The following is a 25,684-nucleotide window of genomic DNA, read 5'->3' as shown; positions in this document are numbered from 1 at the left end:
CCCCTGGACCTTGTGCTCAACTATCAGTCTCCTTAATTCTCTTCCCCCTCATCTCTACTCATCCCCCCCACCCCCACATCTTGTTCTTCGTCTTTCTCTCTTACATCTCACCCATTTCTAATCATTCCAGGCGCTTACTCTCTCTCTCTCTCTCTTTTGGGGAGTTATTTCTTCTTTCATTATAAACGATGTATATTTCTTGCCAGTACAGGTGTGATGGATTTTCGAAAACGATATGATATCTAGTTACGGGGACGTATCGATCCAGAAGCACCTGAAAATTGTACATGTGCTGTGCCTTGCTGATGTGGGCAACATAAATAGTCTGTCAATAGGTCACACACTGATGTTTGGTTGTTGTTCCTTCGATATAATGAATTTCTTAGTTTTGAGATAAACTGGACTGGCGCAAACGTTATATATGAGTGTGGCTGCTTTATGGTAGAGGAATATAGCTCAGAAGTGAAGGCCTGGGCCCTGTGCTTCGTACGTCGCTTACTACATCCAAGATCAAATGAAACATCCAAGACCAAACCATCGCGCTAACCGTGAGCGCGCTAATCCGGTTCCCCGAACACACCTGCTATTGACGATTAGTACAGCTGGACGCAGTAATGTGACATCACTGGGTGTCGTAAAAGGGGCTACGCATCGATAGTAGAAACATTGATCGACAACCCTCTGATTGGTTGGCGAAAATGTCGACGGAGCGCGCTCGGCTCGGTATTTTTCGGCAGCAGAGCAAGAACTCTTGAGTGAGGGATTTCAGGAGTTTCAGAGTTTAATCAGAACGCAAGGGAACACTGCAAAGGCTGCAAAAGCAAGGAGCGAGGGCTGGCAGGAAGTTGCTGACAAATTAAACTCGTAAGTAATTTAATAATAACAATAATAATGGAGTGGATTTATATAGCGCTTTTCAAGGCACCCAAAGCGCTTTACAATGCCACTATTCAGTCACTCTCACATTCACACACTGGTGGAGGCAGCTACAGTTGTAGCCACAGCTGCCCTGGGGCAGACTGACAGAAGCCAGGCTGCCATATCGCGCCATCGGCCCCTCTGGCCAACACCAGTAGGCGGTAGGGTAGATTTATTATATTACACTATATTATCCAATATTATATTACATTATATTATAATATGTTATATTTTATCCTCTTTCACATTAGAGCCACAACAGGACCCACTAGAACATGGGAACAGGTAAAAGTGAAATATAAGAATGTTCTACAGAATGGTAATATTTATCACTTATATTGCTTTTAGTCTCTTGGAAAGAGACCCTGGAATAATCTGTTTGTTTGTTTATAACAGCAACCAAGAAAAGGGCAGAGCAACAAAAGACAGGTGGTGGTCCTGCACCCCCTCGTCAACAAGTTGGTTAAGTAAATAATACCCTCACGGGAAAATCGATATCTCTCTATGAGCACACTGTCGCGCTGAGCTAAAGGATCCTGTCTGTCCCGCAATATACGCTGGATTCTGAGGACTCTCCTTATCAATCTTGCACCTTCCGCAATGGGTGGCTCGCGTATACGGACAGGACATGGCTGCGACAGACTTCCCAAATCCACCTTCGCTTTTATAGCCGTGGTCTCTCATCTTGATTACACAAAGTAATTTACAATTGCTACTCTGAAATATGAATTAAATCTGTAATAATCACATACATGTAATAGAATGTTAATAGTACATTTCCCTTTTTTAGGAAATGACCTGTATGTATCTGTGTGAAATCAATAAATGGATCAGGTGCTGCATTATCTTTAGTTACATTGATGTTATTTATTTATGGTGAAACAGTGGTGGAATATCGCTGTTGCTTTCGTATGAATGACGCGGGCATACCTGCGTGGCCGCGATCTAATCCTGTTTACATAAAGTAAACCTGCTCCCCAGCAGGTTTACGCTTACGGCTCTGTTGCTATGACAGCAAGTCCCGGATGGGCTTCGGGGAACCGAACGATCCAGGATCACGCGAAATCGTCAACAATCTCATCCAGCTAACTCACTTAGCGCGGTACGAAGAACAGGCCCCTGCTCATTTTCTCACAGAACTTGTTAGGTGGCTGACATTTGGAACACATCCAAAGCTTGGACAGACATGAAACTCTGAACATCTAAGATTAGACTTCACAACTTTAAACACACACAGACATTTTTTCAAACTTTCTGAACCAAAGGAAGGCAGTGCTCTAGTCTCCTCTGCTGAATCCGAATGTTTAGAAAGCAGAATATCCAAAACTCTGCACTATTTGCAAAGATTAAGATGTTAACGTTCTCAGTGGTATGGATATATGACAGAAACATAGCCTGGCATTAGCAGCCTGTCAGGAGGCCAAAAGGGCAAAAAAAAAAAATACACTGCATATCAATGATGGACGTAGCCTCTCGGTCTGAAAAATGAAGCTAATTTAGAAGCGCCTCAAACCTACATTCTGATAAATGGTCAGAAGGTGGCAAATCCACTGCCTGCAAAAAATGCTTAATTCTATTTTTAAAAAAGGCCATCACTTGATTTAGGGCCACAGTAAAAGCTTCCCTTATCAGTTTATGAAGTCAATCATTAGCCTTATTGAAAACAACACCAGCTTCATTTTAAAAACGTATTGTTCAATTTGAAGTAAAACAGATGATAAAACAGTGTTTGATTTAGGAAGAAGCTTCTTTGTGATGGGCAAGCCACTACCATGTTAGGGTCCTTGGTTTCTCACTCACACGTTGCGTCAGGATTTTAAAAATGCAAAAGAGGGACAGTCAAGCTAAGGCTTCAAAACAGGGTTTCATAAACCAATAGGTCCTGGAAGCAATGTCCATCTTTCTATATAGTCTATTGTAAAATAAAATAATCAACAAGTCCAGCTGGTATTTCTTTTGTGCATCTTTGGCTTCAGTTGCCACCAAATGAATAAAGTATTCCCTTTATTATCTATGTCTCCCAGGAGCATGCAGTCTTCAAGCTTAACATTTTGCTGCATGCACCAGTATTCGGAAGCTAAAGTTAAAGATGCATTTTTAGAAGTGACGAAATATACAGCTGTTGATTTCCCTTTTAATTCTGGTTGAATTCAGAGACTGTTGCGCAGTATTTTGTTCCAATTTGTAACAAAGGCTCCTTTTGAATTTGTTACAGTTGCTTTTTGTGCCTCTGACTGGGTTCTTCAGCATAGCAGCTTCAGCTGCAGCTCACAGGTTTCACAGCACAGAGAGCCATCTGCTAACCAGACAATAACCATGAATTCTCAGTAATAAAGCTGAAATAATTAAGTGTTTCAGAAGGAGAACATGCTACCATGTAGAAGTCTGTTCTTGCCAGCCTCTTTTCCATTCCTGGGTAGAATCATTTAACATTTTTGTATTAAAATCTCATATTGAAAACATGACAGCACGTAACATTTATGATTAATACACAGTATATTCTGATCCTGTGCAGATGCACTTTACTTGTTTAACACTGCATACTGTGTCACTTTTTGTTCTGCGCTCCATCAGGTATTTCACCTTTCATTCTAAAGCTTCACAAATCTCAGGGAGGAAACACAATATGATAAACAGGAACAAAAATCAATAACCAAAGTGCATAATTAAATCTTAATTCTGTATCAGTTACTAACAGCTACAGACAATTACAAGCATTCACAAAGGGATTTCATGCTTTAGCCACACTTTGTCCAGAGGTGCAATGGAAACACACACACATTGGCACTAAAGAGTAAGAAATTTCCACATTAATCACAGTGCAGGACTCACACCAAGTATTATTACAGTAGAACTACCGCCATCTCTAATAAAAGCACTTCAGTGATTAAAATCTAGCAAGCAAGTATCATATTATCTGCTTTTTAGTTGCAACTATATTGTTGTTTTAGTTTTTCTACTGCAAACTCCATAAACAGTTTACTACCGGAAAGTATCATTTGTGTCCTTGCCAAGGTGTCACTGTGAACAACGGTGACACGATATCAGGTCTGTCCCAATTACCCTGCTCCTTGCACCATACAGTTATAGTAATGCTCTTGAATGAAACGGCGGCCTGATGGGATTTATCACTAAATCGCTCGCAGTAATAGTGACTAATCAACAATGTTTAAAGCCTAAATGCAATCAGTAGCAATCAATTCTAGATTATTCACTTGAATTTAAAAATTTCTGTCTGTTTGATTCTTTAGTCAAAGAAAAGAGAGGCTGCATACTGTAAAAGTATGTTGTTCTACTTTTTCCTCACATGTGTCTGTAGCATTCGTAGTATTTGACTGTATTCACAAGGAAATGCACATTACTGTGTAAAACTTCCTCACAATTTATTACTGAATAGCTATATACAGGATCAAGAAACCCTTGTGCTACCAGCCTAAACAAGTGGTTGGGAAGTGTAAGTGGTTTCTAAATGGTATCGGGCGGATAGATTTAGCCTTTGTGCGCTCTTACATACCAACTACAAGATGTGTTTATCAGTGTACACATATTTTTTACATCCGTGCTGATGGTGTCTTTTCATCTTGTGCTTATGTGTGTGTGTTTGTAGTTCTTTGGCCAGACGTTGGTTCTTGTCTGCCGCTCAAACTCGAGAGTTGATACTCCCCAAAGGTCTAACTGTTGATCTGGTCACAGTAGCTATTTTCGCCTACTCATCTTCCTCCTGCACCTCCTCCTCTTCCTCCTCCCTCAATCTTCCTCATGCTCTTTCAACTTCAAACATTCAGGTGGGGTGGGCTGGTAGTGGGGTTTCTCTCGCAACACATACCGAGTGCAAATCCATGTATTTTTTCTTTTTTTCATCTGCCTCTTTATGCCTTTCCAGCCAAGTTTCCACTATGCTGAGAACTCTTTCATATTCAAAATTGCTTTTTTGGCACAACAGGAGAGAAACCCGTGTTGTTGAAAAAAAGTACGTAAGTTACAGACTAATATTTTTTTTCATATATAGTTTTTATATGTCTGCGTCTGTCTTCCACCCGGCTTCTCCGTGTCCTTATCCTCCTCTTCGGTTCAAACCGAATCAGCATTTCACCCCTCCCTCCTACGTCTGTCACAATTGTTCTTGTCATCAATCCATTCTTTCTCCAACCCTGCCTTGTTCTTCTCTTTCCACTTCTCCTGTCCATCCCCCATCTTCCTCTCCATCACTCTCTCATTTTCCCATTTTGTTTTACATTTCATGCATTTAGCTCACACTCTCATCGAAAGAGACAGCCTCCATTCTTTCTTCTCTCTCTGTCTTTCTCCCACACGTCTCACCCATCCTACCATCTGTTTCTGAATATTCTTTCCAGCTCCCTAATTATCCATCCTAACAACAGCTGATCTGGGTTCAGTGACCACAGGCTTCCCTTGATCAAGCCGTCCCCACTGATCTGAGAGCGTCAATTGAACCTGGATCAGTGCGCCAACTACGAAACGCTTGATAAACGCACACCCCTGTCTGTTTTATCTACTTTGCCATCCTTCCCACTGCCTTTTGCTGCCTCTAAATTCACTTGTCCTTCTCACCCTACTTTAAGATTTCAAAAATAGTAATTTAGAGGCAGCGGCATGAATGTATGCAAAATCAATGGAAAGAAGCAAGCTGAGGCAGATGAACTAAACTTTGCCCAAGGTGGTGCAAACTGAAGCAAGGAGGCATTAGTTCCAGTTGAAACTTGAGAGAGAAATGTTCCCAACGGTGTAGCGGCTTCAAGCAACATGCCAACGAAATCCTCCCATGTAGTTTTTACAGAAGTGAAAAATGTCCACTGGGGATTTCTTGCAAATAACACTGACCGATGACACATCCTAAGACCCTAGCGAAGCCATGGCTTCAGCTGGGAGCCCGGTCCAAAAGGATTAAAAAGGAAGCACATCAGAATGAAGTATAACAATAAAGCACAGAATATTTTCTCAACTTTCTTCACCTTTATAGAAAAAAAAAAGTCAAGACGATCATTATCATAATAGCTGTCACCGTCAGCCTGCTGCTTTTGAATGTCTGCATGCTATCATTAACTTGCTCAATTTTCTAAGTCAAAAGATCAGATTCATGCAAAGTAAAGTGAGATTATTTTCCCCTGATGTCCATTTATGTCCCACAGTGTTTTGACTGGACAGCTAGTTGATACAGTTTTTTCTTTTTATCTTCTTTTTATAAGGGTGAGAATTCCTCACATGGTTTGTTATTACTAAGGAAAAGGTTTTGGATACAGGCTTTTTTGCATGCCTTCAAAAACATCAATACCATAGATTTACCCTTGACGAGGTTTCCTGTGAAGTGAAGTTGTCAAAGTCTATGGGGAAACCAACTGTAATGCTCACGTGTTCTCTGACCTCAGTAAACTCTTTCCTGCAGGGATTAAGGTTTCATTTGCTATATTCACAACCAACTACAACAACAACGCACCATGTTAATTTGTAAATAATGGTCCCAAACTAATGTCTCACTGATGTATTTGAATCTGCAGCCTGTAAAGAGACAACATTTCACCACTGGACAAACCTGTTACAAGTTTTGTCCAAAGATGAACAATGCTACAGTCACACTAGGGAAAACAGAGTTTGCAGATCGTGAAACAACTAAAATTACTACAACTGTGCACAATGAACTTGCAGTCTCATTGATTTTGAAAAGTGTTGCTTCAAAAATGGGTGACCATGTCAGCGACAACTTGCACTCTGTTGACGTCCTCAAAGTCACTTTGGTGCATTAAGTGATAAAATGGCAACTAGATGGAGTCTGTCAGTCTGCTGTAATTCATAAAAATGTATATTCGAAGAAGAAATTCTGAAATTCCTGCACAAATAATAACATCAACGCTGCAGAAAAGCAATCTAACTGCAAAATACAGAACTGCTCAGCAGCCCTGCCTTTACAAAAGACTATAACCAGAATAAAGCCAGTTGGCAAACACTTAGATCTACAAGAGAAGTTGTGCTGATTGGTGCAGACTCAAATTGACTGCAACATCTTGGCAATGTGTCTGCATTTATAAATTAGTTTGCAGTTATTTGCAAACCCTCGGCAATCTGTCTGCGAGCGATGACGGTCAGTCTGGGTGAAACCACGGCTGCTTGGATACAGGCTGCTCGACCCGTGCAATCACCTTGTGATTAAAAGTTGTTGCCTAGAGGCAGACGATGCTGCACGCTCAACCTCTGGGCAACCAGGCAGTCACTACAGCTACTTGCAAGAAAAGTTCAATATAATTACCAGACAGCCAACACTTTTTCCGAGTTATAAGGTTCTATTTTTACTCTGGTATGACTAAGACAATGACTTCAGAGTGATTTTGAGAATGACAAGAACATAATATAAAACAATTTTTATATGAGGTTTTAGAGGCATTATTTCTTTTACTTTGAGCAAAGCAAAGTCTGAAGTGATTGTCTTTTTTCTACGCTACAATAACCAGCTGCTGGCTTCATTTTTAGTATTCTAGAACAGATCCTCTAATCATCAAATAAGTGAGGACCCTATTTACATAAATGCCAAACAATTCCTTAAAGGGGGGCTCTGCTCTTTTATAGTGAAGGTAGGCATTAAACTGTAGAAGAACAAAAGGAAAAACACACTTGCACTAATGATGTGTTGGTGAAATATTACATTATAAAGATGAGATGTTCACAGTCACAACTCTCAGTTTCAGCTTTTTATTTATAATTCTATGAATCAGGGTTCAGTGCAAGCTGAGGAAGGTCGTAAGTGGCAAAATGTCACTTTATTGATTTAAAAATAAGGGAGAAAAAAAATAATCCAAGGAAAAGAAAAGATAAAAAATAAACAAATACAGTAGCAGCATATGTATGCCTGCACTGCTTTATGTGTGATTTATTCAATTTAATTTTATTTCTGAGGGTGAGTGGCAAAAGGCCAATTTTCGAATCACACAGTGAATTTCTTCATATATTTACTTCATTAACCTGAAAAATATGACTGTATATTTGACTTTGAATTCCCTGTGTGCCTTTCTCTTTCTTCTCCTCGTGCTTATCTGCCAGTATAGCTGATTATTTTAAGGACACGCGGAAAAATAAGAGTTCAAATAATACAGAGAGAAACTGTATAAAAAGCCATCTTTCAAGTGCTGGATTTCAAAAGCATCTCCTGCAGTCTTTCGGTCCTGTGATGGTTGTTGTTAATACATTCTCGAGAGAGCCTTCCAAGACACCAGGAAAACTCTGACTGATGTGATGTGGATCAATAGTTTTTCAGAAAATGTCAAAAAAACATCTCATGCGCTGCATTTGGAGTACCGCCTCGCGCTGTGTTGTGAGCACTCATTGTCAGTTTGTCTCCATCTGTGAGCGGCTGAGTGGGGAGCTCATGCAATCAATTTCAATAATTCTGTGCTCGTTTCACTTAAGATTGCTTAACACTGTAAACTTTAAAAGTGCTTAGTATGCGTTTATAATTAAATGATGTACAAGTTACAGTCAAATTCACCACAGTTAAAGTCTTCCTACTACACACCCTCCCAAAAGGCACAAGCCCTTCCTGTCCACTATGGTTTGTAAATCACCAGAGAGCCATTACCTTGTTAAATTGCACCGAGGCAGATGATAGCTGTCTGATGTCTGCTCATATGCTTTTATGGAAAGGAAGGAAGGAAGCCACATCACAAATAAATAAATTTATAGATGGACTGAGAGCGTATACACAACTTTCAGGTAAGGAAATGTGCCTGCAAAATCTTAAACTGAGTATTTATGCTGCAGGCCTCTTTTTATTATTCTACGCTGTAAAGCATATGAGGGCTAACTACGCTGCAAACATGGTGCCGTAAAGCTGAATGGAATAAAGACATCTTAAAATATCATAGCCATCCTCTCTATTTTAAAAATAGAGCAAATAGTAAGTGTGCGATGCGGTGGAGACGCGGCTGGAAAGACCTGACCTAGTTCCACATACCTGTTAGTCTACGCAGTTTTAACACTTTTGTCAATCATACAACACAGTTTAGTATGACTCGGCTGTTTTTTTCTCCTTACAGAGTTTATTTTTTTAATCGCAACCAACCAAACAAACTACCCCTATTAATCCTTCTTTCATAGGCTGAAGGTTAATCATTGTGTAGCACGTAAATATAAAGTGTCTAATTTGTTCTGTTGTCATATAATCCTTTCAAGATGGAGGGAACCAATCTTCATATTTTTGGAGACGTCACGCAATATGCATTTCAGAGTTTGTGCTTAATGTTTGAAGTCGTTCTGAGATGCTATTTAATTTTACTTCTGTGGGAATGTACTGCTCTGTCCTACTGCTATTTAGTCTGTTAAGACATTTCTGAAGCACAATGTGTATAACACTGTTTTTTTTGTTACAAGAGAAAGTCATGGGCAAATGTAGAAATGCATTAAGATCATTTCACATTTTAAGCTTGTGCTTAATATAACTGTCTAGCTAGTTAAACGCTAATTGGCGCATAACATAATTGAATTTCTCTCATAAAAATACAACTTATGGTGAAACAAAGTGGAAAAGTGCCTCAAGTGAAATGTAGAAGCAGCACATTCCCGTTTCTGTTTTTCTCTGCTTGACAGTATAGACAGTGAAAATTGTTGCTTTTGGACTGCAGTTTAAATAAAGCAATGAATAAAAAGATGTTTATGTGATTAAATCCGTGTCATGATAATTCAATGAAATCCCACAAGAACTGAACAAAAAGAAATAAATTAAAAGTCAATCTAAAAAAAAAAAAAAGTGAATGGCAAGATGAGCTCAAAGGCAGAGCGTTCAATCACATTATGCAAGAGTGATGTTTGATTACGCTCTTGCCTGCTTTTAATGAGGGGATTTCTTCATGTGGGCACTTTCTTCTGTTTCGCTGGATCATTTCTGCAGTTTCAGTTCCAACACTGATTAATACAGCACTACATTCCCACTGGACTATGGAGGTCAATGGGTCAGCAGTGCAACAAGTTATAATGCTTAATGCCTTTTCCTTCGCAACTTCTTCCATAGCTTGGAACTGGATATCATATCACATTTTATTTTATTAGCAGTAATGTTAGGGTCCTTCTAACCTAAGACAAATAAGGAAGAAGAGTCTGTTCTTATATTATGACTGCTAGTTACAAAACCTAGGGGGAAATGCAAAATAAATTTGACTCCTTTATATTGCATTTCCTGTCTATTAAACTGTCTATCCTATTGCATTGGGGCAACTGAGACATAGACTTGTCACACCTGCTCCTGTTAGGTGTTTGCATCAGAAGTAAAACTGGAAGAAAAAATGAACCAAAACCACAAAACTGAGCCGACAAACCGGAGAAAGTCACCGCAGGAGAGAAGTCTGTATCAGGGGAAACAAGGAGGCAATATTATAATCAAACTCTCACTCTTGTATAATTTTATTGAAAGTTCTGCCTCTGAGCTCATTTTTATTCACTTTAAAATTATTTTTTTCTGAATTTGGGGGGATTTTGCTCATTTACTGCAACATTTATTTAATCCCAAGGATGTCACAGTGTACTGTGGGAAAACGATGCCAGGTCCCCCAGAGGTTAGGGTTTCACAATAAAGTATGAAAAATTATTATCAGGATGCTCACAGGTTTGTCTCTTTTCTGACAGAATACACAAGTCACTCAGCCTCATCTTGCCTTCCGGTGGTCTTGCTAACTATATTGTAGCAAGCTCACCCACAGCTGGGAGTTCAGACAACCAAACAACTATGTCAAGCACGCTAAAACAAAGTTTCACAACTATTTTTTTTTTAACTTAGTGACTCTATCTAAAGCTACTGTAAGAAATGACTAAGAGACCTTTCACAGATGTACTGAAATGATTCTACTTAAGGGTTGTTTTTGATAAAATAACAAACTGAAAGTTCTCATACAGAAGCAACTTTCTGTGAATATTTAACTCCCTCATGTCCATCATTTGGTCTCAGTATCTCTGCCCCCCTCCTTTCCCCTGGCTTGTCTCCTGACAGTTCAGCATTAATGTATGAACCCATCTGTTTTCATGCCTTCCTAGCTGGCTAATCTCTTCTATTAGCAGCAAAAGGTCTTTTTTTCACTCATCCATCCATCCATCCATTCACTTGCACATGTTCCCTCCAGGGTGTATGTGAGTCCTTAAAAGGGTCTTAAAATAAATGATCTCAAATTAAAGCCTTAAATGTATCAAAATATCCTGTGTTGGCTACAGTTATCAGATCATTTATTTATGCCATGCATTGACAGGCTCCTTTGCACTAAATGTGCACGCTTGGATTAATGCAGGACAGGATTAGCTGTAAAAAGCATTTTTTTTGTAATTGTATCTGCTTTAATAAACACAACTGGGCTTTATGTCCCTCAACAATTAATTTCCTGTTTTGCTTCATCTTTATCTGGTCTGTTATAGCTGCAGAACTCTCATTAGCTCTGCTCCACTGGAACCAGACTGGTTTCCTCAGTTTTGTTCTTTTACTCTATTTTTTAACGTGTTCTCTTTCAATTCACTTCCATGAAGCTTTAAAAAGGATTTGTATTTCTTTTTTTTTTAAATGTGCCCCTTTTCTCTGTTCCCTTCTCTGTGTCACTGCCTCTCTGTATCCCCTCTCATCTGTGAAAGCAGGATCAAATTTAACTGATATCAATGGTTTTGGCTAAGTGATTAATGATAAAAGTCAGCTTGAGCTTTCAATCTACCATGGAGAATTGGATTGAATTGATGTGACCCTGTGATAATGCCAACAACGTCAACATTTCATATATCACAGCATGGGCTTAGATGTTTCATTTTTCATATTACTTGTGAATAAAAATGTATTTATAAATTGAATTCCAGGTCTCTTTCCAAGTTACTTTCCCTGTATCATTTTTATAAACCCAATTCTGCTCTCTCTATAGTGTCACATCTACCACTCTGCCCTCATACCCTCCGTTCATTTTTGCATCACATCTCTCTTTATCTCCTCCCCTCCTGTTCTTCTCCTTGCTTTAATGATGGTGAAACTGTCATGTATGCATCAACGGCAAGGTTTTCATTTTAATAGGGATACCTGTTTAAAGAAAAACAAGCATCTGTCATTCCATCTTTGATTATTCCCTTTTCTCCTTTGCCATCTCAGATTTTGTCACAGAACAGTTTCGTCAGTTCCACAGTCTGCTGTGTGGTGGCTATCTCTGTAAGGAGTTGTCACTCATCATTTGCTTCGTCCTTTCTTGTGCGTCTTCTTTTATCGCTCACCATGCTGTTCGCTCATCCCTCACTCCCTCCCGCTACAAAGCCTGCTGCATGCTGTGCTATGTTGAAACATGATGGTGAGAAGTTCTGATTCCTCTCATTCCCCGTTCTCGTCTCCTTTTCTTTTCTCCCCCTCTGATTTTTTTTTCAATCGTATCTCTAATTTTTTCCGCTTTTTTATTCCTGTTCTGATATGCCCTTCTTTTTTCTCCTCACTCTCATCCATCTATGTCTTGCTGTCTCAGTTCTGAAGTGCACTGCCTGCGCTTTACTGTCTGGGCCAACCGCAGAGATGACTTGCTGCCTCATTTCTATCTATCATGTCCAAACTGGACAACTGAGGAATTTTAAGTCACTCTTTTCCCGCTGTCATACTGCACTTTTTTAGAGCCAAGCATCCTTTCATTTAACCTTTTTAATCTGACTTTGACTTTTTTCTTTCTTGGCTCGACAATTACAGTGAACTACCAAGACAATTTGGGGCGGGAATGGTAATGTGTGGAGGGCGTTAACTGAAAGAGGAAGAACATTTTCACAAATTACTGTTATAACTAAACACTGAAAGCTTTTGACACTTTTTTTGAAATATATATGGTGCTGTACAAAAGTGTTGAGCAAGGCTTTCTTGTCATTTTGGAGGAATGGGACTAGGAATGAGTATAATCAGAGGGCAGCTCAGGTTAGTGGCTGTCAAGGAGTCGTTGATAAGGAAGAGAAGCAGGGAGAAAATGCTGCGGTATGCTCAGTTACACAAAAACTGGCCTGAAAATGATTTCTATTATTCTATTATTCAGTGATGAATCCCAATTTGAAATTTCTGGTTTGAATCATACTATGGAAGAGGGCAGATGCTCATTGTTTTTATTTTCCACTATACTACATCACTGTTTCACTTAAATCTCATAAGCTTTGTTTCCAGCTGTTTCCAGTAAAAGCTTTACTGCTACCTGCTTAAAACTAATGACAGAAAACGGCAGGTGATACCACATAAAACAGTGCAAGCATTTATCCTAAGCATACTAAAATGGCGTTATAAGAAATTCAAATGACTAGACATGGGAGGTGAAATCATACATTTCAACAACTACCGAAAAAAAAAAGTCTCCTCTCATTTGAATTCTTGCAATCCGTCCTTCAAGGCCATTTCCTTGTGCATCTTGGACATGCTTTTCTGCTTTTCAATGCTTCCATCACAGTAATAGCATCTGCTTAAAGTCAAAATGCTCTCTCATCTTCTTTCTCTTTCCTCTTAGACAACCGTTGTCTTCTATTTACTATCCAGTCTCCCTTCAGCCTCGTCATTATCGTCATTATCTGTAATCTTACTCTGTCAATACCTCCGTAGCTTTATCTTTTTATATCATTACTGTAAAAAAGACAAGAACCTGACGTTACCTTCCTTCTTCCCCCCATCTGCTTCACTTTAAAGAAAAGACATGGTCGAAGATTTCTCAACTCCCGTCACACCTTCCACCCCTCCAGCACCACCATTCACCCAGATCTGGTTCTTAACTCAGCTTTTTAACCCACTACAATGGGTTGCTTCTCCCCTTCCACCACCACCTCCTTCTCCAATACTCGTCTCAATTCCCTACCAAGTAGGGGTTCGATCTGTAAGTGTTGTATCACTGCAGAGAAGAGCCTCACTTTCTGTCTTCAATCTCTACACTGTGGTTGAAGCTCCGTCTGGAGTAAAGACTCGCTGCGCTCTCAATTTGCCCTTCCCCACCTCTGTTCCCCATTCTCTCGCGCCTCTCTCTGTTTTCCAAATTGTTTGTTTCAAAAAGTCTGGCCCTTTGCAGTGAAAACTTCTCAGCCTGTAGCCATCTATACTCTCGCAATTCTCAACTCCATCTCTCAATTACTTGACTTCCACTGTTAAGCGTGTATTACTGCATATGGGAGGCTTTCTAGCACTCTCGTCTGGCTCGTTTGTAATTCCCCAACTATCCTATCACTCCTTCCATCTGTACCACTCTCTCCTTTTTTCACTCCCAAGTGCCAAGCCTGCTCTGTGATGCTGGACTACAGAAAATGGACAAACTACAAGAAAGTTTCAGAGATTTTTTTTTTTTAATGTATTTGTCTTTAACCACCACTTTGGCAGTATTTTTTGTCATAATGTCAAATAAAGAAAAAGCAATTTTTTTTCTCACAATCATAGCCTATTAATGTCACTCCAACTAGCTGCTGGGCATGCTCCTTTTCACTCCTCATGATGTTTTGAGCCATGGGTTTGAGCACAGTCAACAGGCATGATTAGAGCCAAAAATCCATATTTAATGTCAGTCCTTATTTACAGTGTCATTTTTTTAACCCCACCAGCAGCACCTCTTTTTTTTTCCCTTTTCAAATGTGAGGTCTGTTGTGTGATTTTTTTTTTTTTTGACCACTGTATCATTGAGTGGGAAGTCTCTCTTTTCAAAATGTCAATAAAAGCCAGCCTGGCACAAAAGCTAGTTCGCCCATCAAGTTGCACAAAATGGGTTATTAAAAAACTGTGACAGATTTTCTTAAAAACAGTTTGAATTTTTCGCTAAGATGCACTTTAGCCCCCCAGAAGTTTGTTTATGTCGTCAGTTTTCATTTGTTGCACTAACTGAGCGCTTTTGGCACTGTGCAATATTAGAAAAATATGTTGCTTGCCATCTCGGTCTCCTAATGTCGTTGAGGCTTTTCTCGAACAAAGCACTTGACCCTGTTTATATGAAGTAATTATGGTGCCTCATTCAACAACATTGCAGCAGGAGACATCTTTATTGCACACCCATCCTCCAAAAATTCCATTCAAACAGAATTAATATTCTTCAGAAAATATATTGGAAGCATATACCTTTAAAAAAATCTAAATAGACTCTATTTACATCTAGTTATGATACTTCATGCATCCTTGATACATGAGATAGTGTGCAATATGCAAATGCAATCAAGACATATTCAAGAGGGAGTGAAATCCTATTGTTTAATTCACTTTTAGGGGTCATTTTAGTGAAGCAAGCTGCTGAAAAATCATAAGTGCAGCCATCTGTCCAAGGCATATCCATAATTTTTACGCCTTCCAATTGTTACTATAGCTGGGGTGTTTTTTTTTCAACATGCTAGGTTGTGACTTTGCCTGCAGTTGTCTTTTCTCAAATGTACAGCAGCCAGTCAGTTTCACAGCCATCCTCACTCTCTCTCCATCCGTTTGCTTTAGGTGAGGGAGCTGCCTGAGTAGAGCGAGCCGGAGGCAGGACACATGACGCCCACTCATTTGCTGTGAATTCACCAGAGAATTAACTGTGCTATTCTCACATGAGCACAATCAGACATCACATTGTACTACAGAGTGGGAAGGTTAAAGACCGTTTAATGTCTGTTCTCACGTACATCTCTGATGGGTAATACAGAGAAAAGTGCAGAACTGAACTTCTTGACATCACTCTGTGTTAGAAAGCATCATTAAAGTAGCCTTTACATGGGTTCCCTTGCAATAACACACATCACAGCTAAAGTGAAAATAGCCATTGTTTTTCCAAGTTTTTTGATCCTTTAACAGTTCAGGGGCTTAATGATCTGTGTGTGCGTGTGCGTGAGACAACTTGTGTATGTGTGTCTTCGTCTTTAAGCAATTACTTTGCTTGAGGGACAGAATGAGTAGCGCGAGGAAAAGCTGGAGCCACGATGACTACTCAAGCTCAAAACTAGTAATCTAAGCCTTGGAGCAACGTGGCGGATGACACTACTTCACCATTTATATCCTTATAGTTCACAAATACAATTCATTTGTGACACTAGCAGTTTGTGAGCAGTTGTTAGCTGTTAATTCTGTTTGCTTGTCTGCTATAGCGACAATCAGAAAGTGCACAAATTCTTCCTTTTTCCTTTTCTCAATTACACCTACTTGTGACACAAACAGCGGTGCACTGAGCTTTTAAACCCCATCCATTCATTTTCTTATCTCCTTATCCAGGTTTGGATAAGAAGCTAAGGATCCTCCTGTGGGGAGCTGGAGCCTATCCCAGCTGTCATTGGGTTAAAGGCAGGGTACAGCCAGGACATGAGCTTTAAAATGCTTCACCAAACTGTGACTTTTGTTTTAGGGTTGTGGTCTCACACTAAAACAAAATTTATGTCACAGCTGTGTAAGCCCTGTGCATTCCATCAGTCCCCATAACAAATCATCAAATAGGAATGGACTGGGGTGAGAAGTGGCCTCAAATAGTGTCCTGGATGTCTTACAGGAGTGGTTAATACAAGAAAGAAGAAAAAGAATACATACATATATATATTTAGTTTTATCTAAGGTGTTTTTTCATCTGACCCAGAAGTCTGACTCGATCTCAGTTTTACAGCCTTCTTTCTAACAATGATATTAAAAAATGGAAAACTGATACAGGATGTTGAAAGTTCACGTTTTTTTGTTTTGTTTTGTTTTTTTCAGATTGTACCTAGGAAGGGAACATTTTATGTGTTTTTGTTTTTTATATGTTATTATGCAATGGGTCTTTACTGGGCCAACATAGATATATATATATGTGTGGCTGATGTACTAACATCAATTTGACACCCATGATCCCCATATAGTGTCCACTGGGGTAAGTCCAGGTGTCCAACATATGTTATTATCACAATATATTATTGCCAACCCCGTATCACAGAAAAATGTGTAATAGACATGCCGGTCCACTGTGTCCATTCCACACTTTGCTTCTTCTAAGTGTGAAATGGACACGCATGTAGAAGTTGCAGTAAGCTGGAGTACCAGCAGAGGGAGATGTTTTATTTTAAGCCAACAAGAATACGAGCGTTTAAACAGACATTTTTAGCACATTTACATGTATATACATATTAACCACCTAGCTTCATGATTTCTGGTGATTAAGGACCCTGAAACCTACTTCATACCTTCCTTGGTCACTGGCGACTTTTTGGCTTTAAATATATTATCTCCCCTTGCTGTTACGGCAACTTCTGCATGCCAAACGGCGTGTCTATTGCACGCTTTGCCATGATTTCAGGTTTGAATTGCACAAAAAGCTATGGATAAACTAATAGGTTGTTTAGTACTTTTTACATACTAATTTTCTCTAAATAACCATCAGTGCAAAAAATCTGCTGCCTTATGGGAGGGAAAAAAAACCGCTTCTTTTGGCTTCGACAGCTGGACAGGGGATGTTAACAGCCCTCAGCCTGAAAGTCATCTGTCAGGAAAAGCTGGCTAAAGCTAACACGGTGCAAGCTAAAGAGGAACTTAGAAACTAAACATCCTTCTGAGAGAACCTTGGCTTTTTTAAAAAGAGCACTGGATAGAAACCAGAGGCAGCAAGACTTTTATATGAAAGTATCTGAAATTCAGGTGTCAGGCTGAGACCAGATGCTGCAAGTGAGGTGACAAAAATCAAACCAAATAAGAACTGGTGACTATTTTGTGTCACATTTTGAGGATTAAGGTGCGCACTGAAATGTTGGTCTGCCCTTTGGTGTGACTTGAGCACAAGTGGTTTGAAAAGCACTGATCCAAAGCACATTTGGCAAAGTAAATTAGCAGAATTTGTACATATTCTGTAATTAGCTCCTAATGATACTCCATCCCTGACTTCCTCTCACCTCTCTTCTCTCCAAAGTACAGGGTCTGCTGTGCAGTGTTGGACCACTGCAGTGAGGAATTGTCGCTCTCTGCCACCCGACAGGTCAATGTCACCGTACCCCCCACGGGCACCGTCTCATCGGAGGTCATTGGCTGCAAGGGGTCGTCTTCTAGGTAACAGGAGAGAGGGAAGAAAAAAATCACGAGACTGAGTGATATAAATGCATCATAAGTCAATGAGATGCAGTGCTCATATGAAAACACAGGCAAAAATAGTAGCACACACAAACACACAAATCAGATAAACCCACAAAGTGCATTACCCGCCTCGATCTCACTCTTTCTCTCTATCTCCCCCCGCCCATCTCTTTCTCTGCTTGTCAGATTATCTATATATCTCTATCTGTCTTTCTGAAAGCTCAGACACAATACGCACACACACCGACACACAGACAAGCTGTCAGAGGGACAAAAAAGTAGACAAATGGCTATCTACTTGTATGTCTGCGAGGCCAGTGTAAGAGCAATGAGTCAGTTGCAGCCCTGGCATCCAGGGACCATGCGACCTGAGGGACCAGCAAAGATGAAGCGACTACAGCAGACAGTGGCTCTCGACGGGTCAAAGCAACAACAAGAGCGCTGTCTCATACCTCTAATGGCATTCTAACTCTCCTTTGTCAATATCTGTGTCAGTTTTTAACTCCATGCATATGCATCGGCTGGTCCAGAGGAAGCTCAAACAGGACAGGCATTATGGAAATGAGCAGGTCAGAGGAAAAGGAGAATGAGAATATAAATGACCCGACATAATGAAGGGATTCTAAAGGCTGTAGCTGAAACTGGAACACCGCAAAAATCACTGAAGAGTGAACTGTCTGGGTGTATAACAGTATTCAAATTGGCTCAAATTATGGTATTTAACAGCGCTCCCTTGATAACGGGTGATGAGGCAAGCTAATTCTCCTCTGCATTCAATGAGGGTGACAAATTGTGAATCAGAACCAGAGATCTATACTAAAACATGGAGTCCCTCGTTACGGTAAGTAAAGCCTAACATGGTAGCTGCGGTTTCGTTTGTTTGCCACGTGAAGTTCCACATATCTCGGCCTCGTGTGCACCCTTCGCGCCCTCTCCTCTCCTACTATCTTCCAAATATGCCGGTGCTCACTCATTCAAATCTCAACCAAAAGGAAAATATGACATAATTGACAACAAGACCAAGCCAACGTGGGGGAACTTCTTATAAGAAAATATGCCTCAAAGCGGTCTCCTCACCCCTGAAAATACGGCGCATATAAATAGTTTAATTGGAACCAAATTGTCAAGCGGGAGACAGGTTTATATTCGGTGTGGAGCGTTATCGCATCCTTGCACCGGCGGTGGAATGGATTTTTTTTTTTTCTGCAGGAAGAACATCTGCTTAAGTGCGCTTCAGCGGAACTCCCATCAAGACACGCAAAGGAGGGGCACACAAAGAAAGGTTGCAGAAGAGGAGGAGAGCAAACTAACTGAATGTAGCATCAAAAACACACGTTTGCGGTACATGAGCCAAGAGCACCTGGGAGAAACTATAGGCATCTTTTTTTTTTTTCATTTTAAAACTGGCCAGCAAGTCCAGCATCACAGAAAACATCAGGCAAAAAAAAAAGGCTTCAGGTTTGCCTCTGGGCTATAAGGTTTCAGAGCGATAATAAAGGTACAGCTGCTCTTTGCCAGCGGGATTCAAAAGGCACTCAGAGACTTCCAGAGCCCTTCATGTCAGGAAGTCGCTCACTTGCTCTCTCTCCTGTTTTACTGCAGCTCTGACCTTGTGGTTAGTTTATCTAAGCACCATGATGGCTGAGGGCTGAATGTGTGGTCAAGTGTACCACGGATTAGTGTCTCCTTTAATAGCATCTTGGGCTAATTCTTGTGGCTGATCGCACAAGCTCCTCCACTTGGCATGAACACTTTGGGTAAATTGGCTGTCCCACTGCACTACCCATCAAGCCAACCGCAATGAACGCTGACAAGTTAGCCAATCTTGCGTTGTCTAGCTGCCACAGAGTGCTGGCATTTTCTGATCAAGGACAACCTGAGTTTGAGGCTCAGTGTGACATTTGTGCTGGTAAAACAATATCAGTAGCCAATTAGTGACTTTTCAGCGAGGAGACACGCTTTTAAAGTGGACATATTTTAAGGATCCTTTACATAATGTTGAATATTTATCACCAGAAAAAACCCAGAAATGTCGCTTTTTATCAGTGGAACACTAAATGCCAGACAAAGCTTTTCCTTTAGTCAAGGTAATATCAACCAGTTAATCATTTCATCAAATTTGTGTGGGAGTAAAGTTTTCAAAGCCATCACGTCACATTTTTTGCATAAATTACACTTTATCTCCCAGATGTTTCTCCAAACTTCAATCTGAAATAAAAACTCAAAAGCGCAACAATTAAATGTCTCAAGGTTTCAAACTAAGCACGCCCCTGTAATAAAGAACGACCCAGAGCCAAGGAGGTTAACTTCCAGAAAGGTAGCGGCCTTTGTTATTATACCTGTTTGTTTGTCTCGTGGTTATTTGTCATATATCGGTCTTTTATTTTCATTTAAAATTATTGATCTGGGGTGCCGGTTTGTTAAAGGTTAGAGAAGTGAAAGGGTCTGAGGAAGATTGCAGATTCGATCCATGAACTGGCATGGTAAATGTGAAAGCTGCACTTGTAGCTCGTTCATTAACACTGCTGGAGTGTCTTGGAGCAAAACATAATTTTCAGCTACTCCAGTACGCCCAATACATCAGGCTCCGGTTGTTGTTAGCTACAAAAACATTGTGTGTAAATTAATGAAAGCTAACAAATAAAGGTTAATCTCACTCTTATGGACCATAAGGCCTAAAATGCTTTAATCATGATTAACAGGCATTCTACATCTTAAATTTAAAGCTCCACTAATGTATACAAATTATTTGAATTGTACAGTATACGAGCATGCTGACGTTTTTAGCACAGTTGGTCAAATATTAATCAAAGAAAAGTTTGGCTTAATTAAGTTGAAGGACCATGTGTGTAGAATTTAACTGCAAGAGCATAATTTATCAATCTTTTAGCAATATCTCAAATTGACTTAAACCGTTATTATATGGTCAGAGGGGTGCGGTTAGAAGCAGTGGGTATTAAGATGGATGCTAGAGATATTACAGTATTTGAAATGAGTTATTACAAAGTTTGTGGTTAACATATTTTATGATACAGTCCAGTGTGGCGCACCCAAACCATCTGCTGTTTGAAACTGGTTCATACAAGTGCTAAAGAGTCACTCGCCACTAGAATCTGGCTCCAATAATCCTGGGATTCAGATACGGCTGTGCTTTTTACCTTTGAATCTCCTTAGCAGCAAAGTTAAAGGAGGGAAATGAAGTTCATCCAGAGTTTAAACTGTTAAGTCAGGTTAAACACTCAAGCTGCAAAAATAAAAGGAGAGACCTATCTATCCTTAGCAGACGTTAAGTTAAACTCTGTGGTTTGCTGCTCTTTCTTTCCCTCCTCACATCCACGCCTTCCCTCACCAAGCTTAGAGCCAGAGTAAGACACGGGTATTTAAAGCAACACAATTTACACTTTCCCTAGCCAGAAACAAGGTGAGAGAACGCAAGGGGAGAAGGCTGACTGGGATATCAAGTCAATGGAATGAGGGAGGGAGGAAGGAGGACACAGAGAGAAAGATGGATGGATAAGAGTATGCAGGGTGGGTGATAAAACGAGGTGGGAAACTGTGCGCGTGTGTGAAAAAAAATGAGAGGGAGGGGAAAGAAGGAGCTAGTGAGACAACAGAGGAAGTGAGAAGCGCTCGAGAGATCTCCAGTGACAAAAAAAGAAAAACAGAGAGAGAGAGGGAACAACCTGAAAGAATAATTCCACATTTTTTTAAACATATGGTTTATTTGTTTTCTGTCAGAGAGTTAGATGAGAAGATCGCTATCAATCTCATGTGTGTGCATTACATATAGAGCTGCACTGCAAACTTGTTCAGTTTATCCAAAGAGAGACAATATACCAACTAAAACCTCTCTTCTGTTACAGTTAGCTGCATTTCATATCACATTTAATTACGTTTTGGGCGGTTTATTGTGAAAATGTATTCATGCGCACTGAGTTTGGATATCATTTTCAGCTTGTGGTTAACTTCAAAAATTCAAAGTCAATCTGTGAAGATGTCTAGACAGAAGGTACTTATTCAGTCAAACACAAATTGTTCACACAGTGCTGAAGAAGAGTGTTGCCATAATGTTTTGAATGTTGACAATGAACCGTACTCCCCAGGCTTTACGTTAGAATGAAATTAAGCAAACGTGTTTTTTCTTTGCCTTTACAAACTTCTGCAAACAAGCAGCTTTAATGATAAAATACAATACTGTGAGGCTTAAGTTCATCCTGTATGGCCCAATGTTAGCCTGGTATCTATGTATTTAAGCTAAACTACATAAATATGTATGAATAAGAACAGGTGAAACTAGTTTAACCAGGTCCTGACTTCAGCTCGGTACCACACACAGACTCACACACACACACACACTGGATTAATTTTAGTCACCTTATTTCACTCTCTGGAAGTGTGTTTCCCAAAAAGTTTGAACTACTGCCTTAATAAGAAAAAAAGTTCCCTCTTTATTCCTCCAATTTCTCTCCTTACAAAGAACAGACAGTGAAAAATTCAAACCACCTTGCACATCTCCATGTTCACCCTCTTTTTCCTTCTTACTCCATCTGTCTCCCTCTAGCTTCTCCCCCCTCCTTCTCTCCATCTGCCCTGATGTCCTCCCTGCTTTCCTATCGTCCCCCCTCACCTCCTCGCCCTTCTGTCAAGCCTCCTTCCCCTCCTCCTCTATTACTGATCAACTCGCTTAATTCTCCCCATCCTTAATTCCTTGTTTTCCTCAGTTTTTTGGTCCCCCAGGGTGGATTTACGATGTTGTTGCTAATTAACTCAGGTTAATAAACTTTATTTACTGTTAAACAACTGTGTGCGGGTGTGTGCGTATGCGTGTGAGAGTACCTTCACATGTAGGTCTGGTCTAAGTGCGCATTTGTGTTTATGTGATAAGATTTTTATCCTCATATTTGCGCACGTGTGGTTTATATTTGTAAGCAGAGCGTATTTGTTGCTTTGCAGGGAGGTAATTATCTGACTGTGTCTCAGTATGTGCACGTCTGCGCGTGTGTGTGCGAGCCCCGAGAATCTTATTATCGAAGATGTTTGCATGCTAGTGCGTGTTAGCGCTCAAGCACACAGTGGTATTTGGTTGTTTTTTTTTGTGGCTAGGAATATATCTGTTTGTGCACAAATACGTGGGAAGAAGCGTGTGTATCTGTGTGATTTATGAGATGCTTTTTATCTCCATGTGGTTGAGGCGAAGTGCATGTGCACGTTACCCTGTGCATTCCTGTGCGTGTATCCATATTCCACTGCAGCTGCACTGAGTCCAAGGCTATGGTGTGTGACAGACACAGTCATGTGTCATGGTGCCACTGATGCTGTACACATTTGATGGGAAACTCAGCCAACAATGTGCGGGTTGATACAGCGTGGTATGATACAGGCCATTACACACACACAGAGGCATCCACTTGCGCAGACTACAAGAAAGCTGACCCTCCCCCCAAACACACACACAAACAGCCCTCCTCCATACAGACACACCCTCATGTACTCACCACTCACCCCCAAAACTGTACACAGGGGCATACACACACAAAAAAGAGTTACACATCTCTCAGGCACACACATCAGACACGAGGACATTAATGGATAAAAATGTGCTTAATAAAGAAATGCAGCATTAGATACAGCTGGACTCCAGAAGGGGAACATGCGAAAAACACATGCATGCACACTCTTTCCCCATAATGCACAGAGGACACATTCAGAAAGACATACACACAAACATACACCCACCCTGACAGATACGGAGCAGCCTCCCCCACACCATCCATCTATGCCCAGCTGTCCCAACTACCACCCCCATCCCCCTGGGTAAGTGTGTGCATATCCGGGACTGTAAATATGTGTGTGTGGGTGTGTGTGCCCTTCTGCCCACCTCTACCATCCACAAGTTTACTCCTCCCCAACTATTGCACCCCTCACTCCACCCTTTAACTCTCCACCATTACCGTCCAGCTGTTACGACTCACAAGATGCAGATTGAATCTATTTTCTTTCTTAATTCCTGGTGAATTAAGAAAAATCTGCAAATCATAACAATTTTGTTTTTTTTAAAAGAAGCAGACCCCCCATTCATGTCTGACTTATGAAATGCAGATCGTTTGGAGCAAAAAGGCTCTTTACAGCTTTGCAGTCTTTAACAGAACAGCGATTGTTGCAATCCTCATTCTGGTGCCACATTATTTGGGACCGTGAACAAATTACTTAAAATCGTCAAGGGATGTAGATGAGTGTGGAAGTAAAGGGGGGGAGTGCTGGGTGGGACTGGATGTTGGGATTTAAGGACCCCCTATCTGCCACCTTAGGACAAACAACCTCCTTAGCCCTTAGTTTTTACCCCAGCCCGCCTTTTTTCTTAATCAGTCCTACTTGTGGGGGATTCTCTGAGCCCACAAAAGGCCCCACCACCTCCCATAAAGTACCCCTCCACTACCCTGCCAACCCACCCTCCCTATGTTCCCTGTCAAACATAGTTAGCTCAGAAATCGGGCAATCCCCTCCTTACCCGCATCCTCCACGAGCTAGATCCCCCCCATTCACACGCACTCACACACCACCACCATCATAGCCCAGCAGTGTCTGCAGCAGTAGTCAGGCGCCAAGCCGGCTGCCCCACCCTGCCACTGAAACAGCACTATGAGAATGAAAAGGGAGCGCAAGCAGGGAGAGAGGGAGGAAGGGGGGATTCATTTTGCAGAAAAGGGCTTCACTGCTGACAAAAGAAAAAGAATAATGATTTGCAAGGAAGAGAAAGACAGAGAGAGTTGGGATGGCAAGAGAGCAAGACAAAGATAGAGAAAAGCACAGGGGAAAAACAGGGAGAAAGCAAATGAAAGAGGGAAAGGGAGAGTGAGAGGTGAGCGAAGGACATGGCAGAAATAAGCATATATAGATTGATGAGAGCAATGAGGAGAGATGACAGGGTGACTTAGAAAGGGGGCAAAAAGACTGAAAGAGTGGGAAAAAAAGAAACAATGAGAGCAAGATGGAGGGAAGTAGAGCAAAGACAAAAGAAAAATGAGAAAGCTCACATACAGTATGGATGAAAAAAATGAAGAGGTGCTGACATAAGTGGTGAGGTGGGGAGAAAGAGCAGCAATAAACGGAGATAACTGTTAATATAGGATAGGATATTTTCAAATGCGTGACCACAAGAATATTCACACTTCTTGTTATCATTCCTTGTCTCGCTACTGGTTTGAACTTATCTCTTTCTAAGGTCACTTTACTAGTGCTTAAATTTGTTTCATCCCTACAAAATCAGAGTGAAATAAAACTTCAGTAGTCTGAGGGAGTCAAATCAAGTGGGTATCTTCCAAAGCTATGGCCTTTTAAGCATTAAATTCCTTCTCCATGTTTCCTAGGATAGTATTCCTATGATGGGAGCAATATTTTTTGGTTGTCACCAAAGTGAGCAATTGCTTGAGTGTTGTAGACCCAAAGAAGTCTCACACTCTCTGAATGTCACTAGTTTTACAGATATTTTAACAGGTCATAAATTTGCACCGGTTCAGCTAAGATTAGGTTCAGCACAGGAAAGTTCTGTACCCTATGATTTAAAAAAAACAAAACCCTACGCTTAACATCCAGATTATCAGATATTAACCGTACCCATCATCTTTCCCTTTAGGCACCTTACAATTTTAGTTGCCTAAACCCATCTGCACTTTAATCACTTATTTGAATGTTTCTCATCCTCCATCATCATACTTGGAATGCACAGCTGTCTGTGAAAGAAAGTGCATCATTTTCTGTCCTTCTCTTTGTATA

The 25,684-nt window shown here is 40.6% G+C and overlaps 1 protein-coding gene across 5 annotated transcripts in view; it reads right to left on the bottom strand.

The window, feature by feature from the left end:
* cadm3 (cell adhesion molecule 3) overlaps nucleotides 1–25,684 on the bottom strand; it is a 112,686-nt gene that overhangs the window by 48,764 nt on the left and 38,238 nt on the right. For all 5 annotated transcript variants that reach the window (XR_014889614.1, XR_014889615.1, XM_085255755.1 and 2 more), the window contains exon 3: nucleotides 17,734–17,883. Coding sequence is in view for 3 of the 5 variants with exons in the window: in XM_085255755.1 (XP_085111881.1) it covers nucleotides 17,734–17,883 (150 nt within the window). In the remaining 2 variants the exon portion in view is untranslated. The remainder of the gene's footprint in view (nucleotides 1–17,733; nucleotides 17,884–25,684) is intronic.

The sequence above is a fragment of the Mchenga conophoros genome, linkage group LG18 (genome assembly GCF_057382185.1).
Source record: "Mchenga conophoros isolate Kocher_MC1m ecotype Shallow Benthic linkage group LG18, M_conophoros_male_GT1.1, whole genome shotgun sequence".
Taxonomy (NCBI): Eukaryota; Metazoa; Chordata; class Actinopteri; order Cichliformes; family Cichlidae; genus Mchenga; species Mchenga conophoros.
This window is presented reverse-complemented; position numbering and strand designations above follow the sequence as displayed.